Consider the following 12260-nt stretch of genomic DNA (forward strand, 5'->3'; position numbering starts at 1 on the left):
TATGTCAGAAAATGTTTTGCCTATGTTCCCTTCTAGGAGTTTTATGGTGTCTTGTCTTACATTTAAGTCTTTAAACCATTTTGAGTTTATTTTTGTGTATGGTATGGGGGTGTGTTCTAATTTCATTGATTTACATGTGGCTGTGCAACTTTCCCAACACTACTTGCTGAAGAGACTGTCTTTTCCCCATTGTATATTCTTGCCTCCTTTGTCGAAGATTAATTGACCATAGGTGTATGGGTTTATTTCTGGGCTCTCTGTTCTGTTCCATTGATGTGTATGTCTGGCTTTGTGCCAATACCACACTGTTTTGACTACTGTAGCTTTGTAGTATTGTCTGAAGTCTGGAAGGGTTATGTCGCCTCCTTTGTTCTTTTTCCTCAGGATTGCTTTGGCAATTCTAGGTATTTTATGGTTACATACAAATTTTAGGATTATTTGTTCTAGTTGTGTGAAAACTGTCATGGGTAATTTGATAGGGATCACATTAAATCTGTAGATTGCTTTGGGTAGTATGGCCATTTTAACAATATTAATTCTTCCAATCCAAGAGCATGGGATATCTTTCCATTTCTTTGAATCATCTTCAATTTCCTTTATTAATGTTTTATAGTTCTCAGTATATAAGTCTTTCACCTCCTTGGTGAGGTTTATTCCTAAGTATTTTATTTTTTTGATGTGATTTTAAAAGGGACTATTTGTTTGCATTCCCTTTCTGGTATTTCATTGTTAGTATAAAGAAATGTAACTAAGGGAAAACTATTTTAAACCCCAGTTAAGTGAAATGTTATTCCCTCATAAAAGAATTTCATTCTTCTCATTAGTAGACCTGTACCACCAAAAAAATTGTACTCAATTAGTATTACTATATTTTGAATTTTGGCAATAAACATTTTGCAGAAATTTGTTTTCTTTTGTAATATAAATACCTACATAATATCCTCTATTTTGTCTCTTGGTCCACAAAGCCTAAAATATTTACTATCTGGACCTTTACAGAAAATTTTGCCAACCCCTACCTTAGAGCATTGATGTTTCACTCTTTGTTCTTTTCTAATATATGCTTTGAAAGCCTTCACAATTTATCGCTGTGCTCCACCTTAGCTGCATCCCACAGATTTTGATGTGTTACAGTTTCTTATCATTTAGCTCAGAATATATATACTAATTTCGACTTGATGTCTTCTTTAACTCGTATTATTTAGAAGTGTGTTGCAATTTTTAGATATTTGGAGATTTTCATGTTATCTTTGTTACTGACTTCTAATTGAATTCCCTCATGGTCAGAGTACATACACTGTGATACCAGTCTTTTGAAATGTGTTACAGTTTGCCTTGTGACCCAGCATATAGTTCATTTAGGGCAGCTATCCAGTGTGTACTTGAAGTGGTATTATTTTAATTTTTGTCTTCTTTTGACGCTTAGAACATCCAAATAAGGCTGGTCCTTGTCACCTTCTGTACCTACTCTGTACGTATTCTCAGTTTCTACTCCCTTATAGAGAGTATGTTTGTATTTTTAGTGTGTCTTTCTGCTTTCTCAATCCAATGGTTTTCTTTTCTTCCCCTTGTGGTTATGGACAGCTTAAAGGTTAAATAAATATTACGTAAACAAAACAAAACAAAACAAAAAAACCTTTGTTGTGTACTTGAATCTCAGTAGACTTAAGTTCATTTTTAGGTGCCATAAATAAGTGTTCACCTTATACCTGAGGACTTTATATGAGTTCATTCTTTTCTTGGTGTTGACTCCTTTGTCACGTTTTGTTGTTATTCCCTTGAAGGTAGACTTTGTTTTGAAGTTTGCCTTGCCTTTGACAAAAGGGAAAAAATGCTTCCCAGTTGCTGTGTACTTTCCTGATACTAAGCAGTGACTTACCTGAAGATTCATAAGTATGCTGTGAACTAAAGCTATTGTATTTGAGGAGAGAGCCACATAGGCATGCAGGTGATCACCAGGCACAAATCCTTAATATTTGAGTTGCCTCTGTTTTGTGTGTAAAAGAGGTGGTGTGTCAAAATAGAGACTCCACTTTGTGTGAGGCACAGTGTGTTAGGTGCTGCACCACTTAACTTTTTCTTGATCTGGGGATCTATTCTTTCTTGCTAGTTCACAATAATTACTGGAAATATTTGTGAGAATGTGAGAAAAGCATAAGGTCCTTATAATCCTTACTTGAGGAAAAGAATGCTTATGTTTCTGCAACAGTGACTGCAAAAGTAACTTTGGTTGATAAACAACAAGATCCTACTGTATAGCACAGGGAACTATATTCAATATCCTGGGATAAACCATAATGGAAAAGAATATGAAAAAGAATATATATATATATATACACATATATATATTTATGTATATATATGTATAACTGAATCACTTTGCTGTACAGCAAAAATTAACACAACATTGTAAACCAACTATACTTCAATAAACTTTTTAAAAAAATTAAGTGACTTTGGGTTACTTTTAGAGTAAACGGGCATAGGTGTGTCCAGATTTTTGGTCCACCCTCTTCTGCCACAGTCAGACTTTGAATTATACGCATTTTTGTTAATATGATTAATTGGTACTTATAAACTTTATAGTAAATATGTATAACTTTGTATTTCCACCCATGAGACTCCCTGCTTCATGCTGCAGAAGTCTGGGTAGGAGCTCTTTAGCGGGGCAGCCAGGGTGAGAGCCCCGCTTCTGCTCTCCCTGTTGCTGATAAGAGAGAGAGAGGAGGCATGTGTGCATCCTGGCTTTTTCTGCATGACAGGGCTGATAATGGGGGGGGGGTGATTGTGAAGTTTTTACCACAGAAAATGGGCAATAGAATTTGCAGTTAGTAGTATAGTAATTGACTCTCAGTCTATATTGGGAAATGAAAGATAAAACATTTTGGTGATAAAAATATAAATTTTAAGATATACAACACAATGAGTGAATCCTGATGTAAACTGTGGACTTTCGTTAGTGATAATATATCAGTATTGGGCTGTCAGTTGTGACAAATGTAGCACACTCATGCAAGATGTTAATTATGGAGGAAACGGGGGGAGGTGAGGAGAGGTATATGGGAACTCTCTGTACTTTTGCTCAATTTTTCTGAAAGTGCTCAAAAAAATGAAGTCTATTAGTTTAGAAATTTTAAGTATCTGGTTTAATGTTCCTTAGCAAGTTCATATCATACAAGTTAGTGTTTAACCTCCTGACCCTTGGGATTTCTTGGGTAAGATGAATCTGGTTTGCAGTTTGAGCTGTTATGTCAGGTAGATTTGGTACTCTCTGTTTTTCTAATGTTCATTAATTGTGCTTTTGCCTTCCCTACCTATCTGTTGAAACAGTTGGATTGCCAAGATGCCTTGGAAGCAGCAGCCCGAGCTGAGGGCCTTTCCCTGGATGCCTCCATGCATTCTCAGCTCAGAATCCTGGATGAGGAACATCCCAAGGGAAAGTACCATCATAGCTTAAGTGCTCTGAAGCCCATCCGGACCACTTCCAAGTAAGAGGTTCTGCTGGTTAGTGGCTTGGCTGTGAAGCACCAAAAAAAAATTCGGGCTAAGATTAGACTATTTGGAGAAAACCTGGGTTTAGCCAGGAGTTCTGTATACTAAACATTGTATTGTAAGTGTTGGCTAGCCTCTCCACGTGTGTTGACAATTTTGTGCTTTGGGTTTTCTCTCCTCAGACACCAGCACCCAGTGGACAATGCTGGGCTCTTCTCCTGTATGACTTTTTCTTGGCTTTCTCCTCTGGCTCGCATAGCCCACAAGAAGGGGGAGCTCTCAACGGAAGACGTGTGGTCTTTGTCCAAGTACGAGTCTTCCGAGGTGAACTGTAAAAGGTAGGCGTCTCTGATCCACCCTCATCTCCCACATACTGGTTGTGTAGGGCCTGAGCTAGGAGTGTGGGTCCGGCAGTGTCAAGTCCAGAGCTCTGTGTCCTTTTAGGATCTGAGCTATCCTATGGAGGGAGGGTAGCCTGGGGGTGACTTTCCCTTTGCTCTTCTGCTTTATCTCCTATATCATCTTTAATCCTGTTTTAACCACGGGCTTTCTCTCTCTCTCTCAGCCCCGCTTCTCTTCCTGAGTCTGCAGGGAGATTATGTTGCTGCCTTGTGACAGAATACATTTTTGTGGTAGCCGATTGTCATGATTAAAATCTAGTTACGACTCTACATTTTACCACAGGATCCTTCAGAAAGGGTTGGGGACCCTTGAGGAAGGAAGTTCTTATCCACAGGCAGATTCTATTCAGGGATAATTTTTCTGGGTGGAAGGAAAGACTTTCGTTCTCATCATTTTCTGAATCCTGAGAGGCTCCCTATACAGGGTAAATATGTAGTTACCCAGGAAAGGTCTTTCTTCCCCAGAAGGTGAAGACTGTACATAACTTGAAAGGAGAGACTGGTGTGAATGGTGGCAGGAGGGAGGCTGGGTGGGGCGGTGTGTGTATTCCCTGGGGAGATGTGTGACGGAGGACATGTGCCCTTGTTAAGACTAGAGAGACTGTGGCAAGAAGAGCTGCATGAAGTTGGGCCAGACGCTGCTTCCCTCCGGAGGGTTGTGTGGACCTTCTGCCGCACCAGGCTCATCCTCTCCATCGTGTGCCTGATGATCACGCAGCTGGCTGGCTTCAGTGGACCAGTAAGTCCTAACCATCCTTCCTGACAGTCTCCAGGGCCCCAGCCATGGCCAGCTGTAACCTTCTTGTTCTGTTGCAGGGGTCGCCCTCACCTTTGGGCTAGTTAGCAGCCTTAGAGATGCCTCCAGGTCTGTTGCAAGGGCGCAGTTGATGTTGGGGTGAATGGTGGTTTGTGAGAACTGGAAGGAGGAGGGGGCCGCGTTGCCAGAGGAGAAGCGGACCTGGCTTGCTTCCCTGGGGTGGGGGTGAAGCTGAATGACTCCAGCTCTGCCCAGGGCCGTGCTGCTTTGCCGCATATCGACACGAAACGACAGTCCTGGTTCGGGAAAGGTGTCTCACAGTGCCGTGAGCAGTGTTGTGTGGCGTAGGCTGTTGCGTTGGTGCTGGTGACACACTGAAGGTCTGGGGGCAGAGTTGTCACATGTTTGACGGTTCTGTGGCACATGAGCCCTCAAGAAGCTGGAGGACTGTTGAGGTTCTTAGAGGCTAACCTGAAGTCCATTTCAAGTTCTGGTTTACAGTGTAAACTGTGTGGCAGGTGTTGGGGTGGCAGCCCTGGTTTTCCTAGTGTTGCTGAAGCAGAGTAGGGGAGAAGAGTGACGGTCACGTTGTTTTCTGGACGCCTGTTTCTTACACCTGCTGTGCTGCCTTACACTTGAGACTTTGATTAAATCTGTTCTCTACATATTTGCCTTGAGGCATTGGAGCTGTAGTACTCCTTATTCTGTGCGTTTTCCGTGTGTGGGTAAGCTGGAGGTTCATGGTTTTGGTAAGTATGGGCCTAAGGTGCATGGTGATGAGGTAAAAGTAATTTGCAGTTTTTCTTTTATGTTTTTTTGTTTGTTTGTTCGTTTGTTTTTGTTTTTAATGTCTGATGCCTTTTAAAAGTTTTGATCTCTTTTCTGAAGCAGAGAACACTACTTTTCTGGTATTGGGTTTCTTATTAATTGACCAACTAACATATTTTTGTATAAGTTTTAAGTAAGAGGGACCATGTAACTGAATATCATGTCACTGACCAAAATGGCAAACGTTTTCATAGGACCAGCTTCCCCCAAGAAGAGCTTCTGTCATTGTTTCACTACAGGGCTGGTGGCTGCTCTGATCTTTGGAAGAATTCTTTCAGCTGGGTAGCACAGTATACAGGCTTCCTTGATTCCATTTGGCCAATGCAAGAATTTAATTGGCTCCTCCCACCTCCCCCCCAAAATTCCATAGATTGTTGGGATTTTAATTTTTTACTTGGGAAAAAAAGTTTCTTATGCTTGTTCAGCTTGGGGGCCTTACAGTCACTCACTTGAGCATCTGCATATTCCTTTATCTCTCTTTTAAGGCACAGCGCACTGGAATACTAATCTCTAGTAAACTCTTCTAGATGCCAGGGAAAGCTGAGAGCCTTCCTTTAATAGGAAAACAGCAGCACGCTTTTCCTTTTCTCCACCCTCTTGAGGAAGAGCACCTTAAGGCCTGTGTTATTTCGGGAGATTTTCCCCTAGAACAATCAAGAAAGCAATGGTTCCATCCACAGTGTCTCTAATTAATAAAAAAAGATTTCAAATTGTAAGCAATGAAAACTTCTTTTTTTGGAGCTCTAATTCTGACAAATTTCTTTTTAATTGGAAATTTGAAGGATCGGGTTTGAGATTAGTATTAGCAATGAGCATACCTTCCACCTGTGGATTTAAATCCTCTGGAAGAACATGCATTTTAGATTTTTGCACATTTTCTAATATGGCAAGGCTTTCAAACTGGCTTAGTCTGTTCTTACAGAAATCTACGTAAGATCTGACTCCCCAGATACCATATATTTTTTAAATCTCCCCTCAGGTCTCACTGAACCTTGGTAGCCATATAAATGAGCAAATAAAACACAATCAAGTGATTGTGTTTTGTTTTGTTTTTTAACTGCTGGCCAGCTGGGGCTGGACATTAATGATCAAGGTGATCTAAGGTTTCAGTGATGCCAGTGGACCAGTGCTCTGTGCACGGTGTCCAAGGGTCACCATAGTGTTAATGGAGAGCCAGAATCTCTAAGGGTATGGTCCTGACCTACGATGAGTGACCAAATTGCTAAACTTGCAGAGATGATTTGTGGCCTTCTTGGATTAAAACAGTTTTAAAAGACCAGGCCTGACCTATGATTTGTGTGTAAAGAATTAGCATCCGCCCTGTAGATCTGCAAGAGACGGCTCCCTCCTGCAGTGCTATCTCTTGGTGAATGCTAACTCTGCTCACGGGCCTTTTGGGGAAAGGACAGTGAAAAGCCTCTAGAGAGGTAAGTTTCCCACCCTTCCAACCTCTCTCCAGCTGCAGCTTGCTTGATGCTGTCAGGATCTGGATTTGGGGGGAGTGTCTCTGTAGTGGAACCAGTGACAGAAGCTGTTCTTTAGAATTTTCAGGATGGCTGTATTCTGCGGTCAGAATGAGAGAGTCAAGCTGGGCAGAATCTCTCGCCAAGAGTTCAGGTAAGGTAATGTTTATTCACTGGGAATGCTTTCCACAGCCAGACAACTATGCTGACAATCTCGAGTTATCTCCCAGTTTGTTTAAATTTAAATGATTAATTTGTAACCTTTTAAAACGAAATTTTGGTTAGATTTCTCATGAAAACCTTTTTTTTTCTTTGTTCCATACAAAATGGTTTGAAATGTAATTGTTTTTTAAAAACCCCCTATGTGTTGGAAGTTCTTTAATCTGCTGTTTCCTCTTTTCCCTCCCCTTTGAAAGTTTTGCATAGTGTAAGCATTCATTTTGTCTTTTACCTTCCCCCTGCTCCTCCTCTCTGGGAGGTACTAATGCTATTACCTGGTGCTGAAAAATGGCACAATAAAGGTATGGGAAGGAAGGAACCCCAAACTACAACCTGCTGTCCTTTCACGCCTTCCTTTGGAGACTGCTCCGTCAGTGCCGAGGTGTGTGAGAAAATGCTTTACTGCACCGCCATCTTACTGAGTTGCTTCACGTGAGGAAAATGGGGTTTTGACCCTGCCACTCAGTGACTCAGTTCCACATTTTGGATTGCATACTGGAAAAGAAGCCAATCTTCTTGCTAGTAAACCAACAACCCAGCTGTATGCAGTGGTGACCCAAGCAATGGATATAAAACCTAAAAATCCGAGGGAGGGGAGAGATGGGATACAATAGTTCTTGGAATCTGAAATCTCCTATTTATTTGATCAGGTTATTTACTGAGACTTGACATAAATCTGATTGGTGGGAATCTCTTAGGATCTAGTCGACATCTGATATTAATTTCCTCTCAGGAAAAACAAGAAATACCGATTTACCCAGAGAGAGTCTGGGTTCTGGAATTCAGCGTTAGCTGCTTCAGGACAATTGCTTCTGGCCTTCATTTTTGTCTGTCATTCAAGCGCTGGTTTCCAGCTACAGTACCCTTTGCTGTAAGGATCGGTGTAGATGGGTGAATGGGTTTCTCCTTAATTTTATTTTCTTCCTTCGGGGAGGGGGATTGATTTGGCTTTCTTTTGTTGTGGTTTGTTTTGTTTCATTTTTGGCAAGATCAACTTTAGCTGCAAGGACTCGAAAAGACTCTGAAGGATGCCACCCGTTTTTCCTTGAGGCCTAGATTTTTGTATTCCCTCCGGAGCAGAGGTCACTCCTCACAGCCTAGTGAACCAATAGCACCAGTGATTTTAAGCAGAGTCAACTCTTTGGGGAGTTTCCAGTTTTGTTTTTTTGTTTTTTTAATTCTCTTTCCTTAGCAGCAAGGTCTTTATTCCTGGAGAATCTCCTCTATTGCAGACTAACTGCAACTTCAGGAGCCCTAACAGATTAAGTGCTGTCAGCTTGATGCGCTACTCCGGACTCTGGAAACAGATATTGGTTCTATGCTGTAATTTCCACTGTGTGTAGTTAAAACAACAGTCGAGGCCAGACCTGTTGGCTGGCTAGCCCTGTATAACTCGACTCTGTATGTTCCCATGTATGTTACCGCAATGCTCCTCCTGTTGTACAGTGTCTGTGAGATGCTCTTTGAAGATGGTATTTTTTATTTTTTTCATTTTCAATAAAAGTACATTACCTCCCACTTCCTGGTATTTAATCCTGTTGCTGAATGTGCCTCGTGTGAGTGTGTGCTCCGGCGTTGCAGGACCTCAGAGCTGGAGGTGGCACTCGGTGGTTCTTGGGGGCTGCTGCCTTCCCTCCCTGCAGGTGGTGTTAGACATGTGCTACCTGAGGTAACATGTTTTTGTTTTTGGGAGGGAGCGGGGAGTGTGGGAGGGCCCTTGGGAGGGTCTCTGGATTTGGAATAGTCTTGCTTTGTTTGCTCTCTTCTGTACTATTAAACTGCTGATGTTTATTTTCAGGAATGTTTTGCAAATGCACTTCTCACTCTTCCCCAGTCCAACTGTAGGTACACTGTTCCTTTTTATCAAATAAGCACGTTTGAAACGATCCAAAAAAAAAAAAGGGACTTAATTTCATGGAAAGAAATGTATCATTGTGTGGAGATACTGGAATAAGGTCAAATATATACTTTTTAATGACCGTGTGTTGAGAATGAATTTCAGCTCATGGACAGGTTTATGTTACATTAGAAAGAGTATGGGTTTTGGTGGTGTCCTGAAGGAAGAAAGTTTCAAATTAGACCTACCTCCTGCAAATTGCTCTGCGTAAATAGCTGCAGGTGGACCGTCAGCAATAGCTGGTCCTCCGAGAAGGTCTTTCTCTGCTTAGGCACCTGTCACTGTACAGTGGAGCTGCCTCCTCTTTCTAACCTAACATAAAACTGTGGCGTGGCGTGTGAGTGCCGTGGAGAAGCTGACTGTGGTGTGTGTTTCTCCCTGTAGGCCTTCATGGTGAAACACCTCCTGGAGTACACCCAGGACACAGAGTCTGACCTCCAGTACAGCTTGCTGTTAGTCCTGGGCCTCCTCCTGACAGAAATCGTGCGTTCTTGGTCACTTGCACTGACGTGGGCATTGAATTACCGAACTGGGGTCCGCTTGCGGGGGGCCATCCTGACCATGGCGTTTAAGAAGATCCTTAAGCTGAAGAACATTAAGGAGAAGTCCGTGGGTGAGGTGAGCGAGGGGTGTCTGCTTCAGGGCAGAGAGAAAGCTCCCAACCTGAGCTCTTTCCTTCCCTTGGGTCCCCGTTCTGTCCCTCCTCTTCCTCAGGCAGTGCCTGCGTCCTCGCAGTGTCCACTCACTGCTCTTTGTGTCTCGTAGCTCATCAACCTGTGCTCCAACGATGGACAGAGGATGTTCGAGGCAGCTGCCGTTGGCAGCTTGTTGGCTGGAGGACCTGTTATTGCCATCTTGGGCATGATTTATAATGTAATTATTCTGGGACCAACAGGCTTCCTGGGATCAGCTGTTTTTATCCTCTTTTATCCTGCAATGGTGAGTAAGCCTCCTTACCGTATTTTGGCAGCTTCTCCTCAGATGAGTTACTTCCATTGGGCTATATATAGTAGGCACCACCGAGGTATCACATCTTTGATTGGAAATTTCCTTTAAGCAGGTACCTGGTTTGGAAATGTCTAAAAAGAGCTAGACAGTGTTCAGTCCATACAGGCAGCATTTTGACTTCAGAGGACGTCACATGTCACTTGAATAAAGGCAGTAGCTCCTAAGTGAGATTTAAAAAGAGGGAGTGTGAGTGAAGGAGGTCAGCAGGTGAACCCTGCTTCCCCCAGGTAACACAGGAGAGGTTGAGTCACGCCACCTCAAGGTGATGCTAACTGATATGGCTCTCCCGCTTCCCTTTGGTAGCATAGATATCTGTGATTACTCTGAGACAAATATTTACTTGTCTTAACTTTCTTCCAAAGGATAAGAGTCAAATACTATTTGATTATCATTTAATAGACCACTTTTATTAAAAAGCAGTACAACTACGGGATGCTCACTTTATTTATAATAATCTTAAGAGGATTTATTTCCCAGAAAGACTAGACAGTTCTAACTCTGAATAAGCTCTGATTTGGCATGACATCGCTTTTCTTTCAGATGTTTGTATCACGGATCACTGCATATTTCAGGAGAAAATGTGTGACCATCACAGATGACCGTGTCCAGAAGATGAATGAAGTCCTCACCTACATTAAATTTATTAAAATGTATGCCTGGGTCAAAGCATTCTCTCAGAGTGTACAAAGTGAGTTTAAAGACTTCATATGTGTATATGGTAGAAGGATGTTGGCTTCTGTGCTTCCTGAGCACATTAGCTACTGGGAATCCTAATGTCATAGGATCATAATACCTTATGTTCTTATAATAGTCTATGAGCTTTACGTTGATAGGGATCTTAGAGACTGGCACCCATAACCTCATCTCACAAATGAGGAAATTGAGACCTGAGAAAATTGTGATTTTTCCCAAGATAACTCAGCTGGTTATGAGTAATTCATTCAGTTTCAAAGCCCCCTATCTATACTCTCATCCAGCCCATAATTTTCTGGTCTGGCTGTGAGGACATCGTGGAAAACAGTATCAAGTGACCGCTGAGAGCTCCACTTCTGCCCCCACTGCTCTGTGGGTGCACGTGCACTACGGGTAGGTGGGTGTGAGACCCTGGGGGTAGTGCTGGGAGAAGGGCTAGGCTGGAGGTCAGGACAGCTGCACTCTGGGCCTCGCTCTGCCACTCACTAACAGGGGTTTTTTAATTTGGTTTCTTTTCAAATAATTGATTTATGTTGAGTCACAAGGTTCTCAGTGCCTGCCCCGATCCTGATCCGTAAATTCAGTGCAGACATAAACATGTCGTATGTAAATGCCACAAAGTTTGGAGGAATAATTAGCACATTAGCTGGGCATTCCAAAAGATCTCAACAAAAGTTGAAATCTTGGGCCCTAAAAAAGGTGAATTTAAGAAAAATATATTTAAAGGCACTTTAGGGGACTTCCCTGGTGGCACAGTGGTTAAGAATCCGCCTGCCAATGCAGGGGACACGGGTTCAAGCCCTGGTCCGGGAAGATCCCACATGCCATGGAGCAACTAAGCCCGTGTGCCACAACTACTGAGCCTGCGTTCTAGAGCCCACGAGCCACAACTACTGAGCCCATGTGCCACAACTACTGAAGCCCACGTGGCTAGAACCCGTGCTCTGCAACAAGAGAAGCCAATGCAATGAGAAGCCCGCGCACCACAACGAAGAGCAGCCCCCGCTTGCTGCAACTAGAGAAAGCCGCGCAGCAACGAAGACCCAACACAGCCATCAATCAATCAATAAATAAATATTTAAAGGCACTTTAGAGTTCAAATGAGAAGACATAGTTACATTTAAATTTAATTTAAATAAAAAGATATGGCTGTTCATTGACCATAATCTCACAGTGAGCTAACCTGAATATGATCCAGTTAAAAAGTTGGTGCAGGGGACTTCCCTGCGGTCTAGTGGTTAGGACTTCGCGCTTCCACCGCAGGGGGCGTGGGTTCCGTTCCTGGTCGGGAAACTAAGATCCCACATTCTGCGTGGCGTGGCCAAAAAATAAAAAAGTAAAAAAAAGTTTAAAAGTTGGTGCAGTTTTGGGTTGCATAGAAATACAGTGTTCAGATCAAGGAAGCTGTTTTATTTTCACTGCTTGGTTTGTTGACTAAACCTTCAGGAACATTGTGTCCACTTCATAAACTTTAATTATGAGTGGTCAGAAGCGTCCAGCAG

General features: G+C 42.5%; 1 protein-coding gene across 4 annotated transcripts in view; it reads left to right on the forward strand.

Moving 5' to 3' along the window:
- Positions 1-12260, forward strand: part of ABCC5 (ATP binding cassette subfamily C member 5) — an 86998-nt gene that overhangs the window by 23163 nt on the left and 51575 nt on the right. For 2 of the 4 annotated variants that reach the window (XM_061194428.1, XM_061194429.1), the window contains exons 3-8: positions 3331-3488; positions 3675-3830; positions 4485-4632; positions 9442-9675; positions 9823-9996; positions 10606-10753. In XM_061194428.1, coding sequence (XP_061050411.1) covers positions 3331-3488; positions 3675-3830; positions 4485-4632; positions 9442-9675; positions 9823-9996; positions 10606-10753 — 1018 coding nt within the window. Of the gene's footprint in view, positions 1-3330; positions 3489-3674; positions 3831-4484; positions 4633-7020; positions 8679-9441; positions 9676-9822; positions 9997-10605; positions 10754-12260 lie in introns of those variants that run through there. The other 2 variants (XM_061194431.1, XM_061194430.1) reach the window with 2 other exon arrangements.

This window comes from Eubalaena glacialis, chromosome 6, assembly GCF_028564815.1.
Source record: "Eubalaena glacialis isolate mEubGla1 chromosome 6, mEubGla1.1.hap2.+ XY, whole genome shotgun sequence".
Taxonomy (NCBI): Eukaryota; Metazoa; Chordata; class Mammalia; order Artiodactyla; family Balaenidae; genus Eubalaena; species Eubalaena glacialis.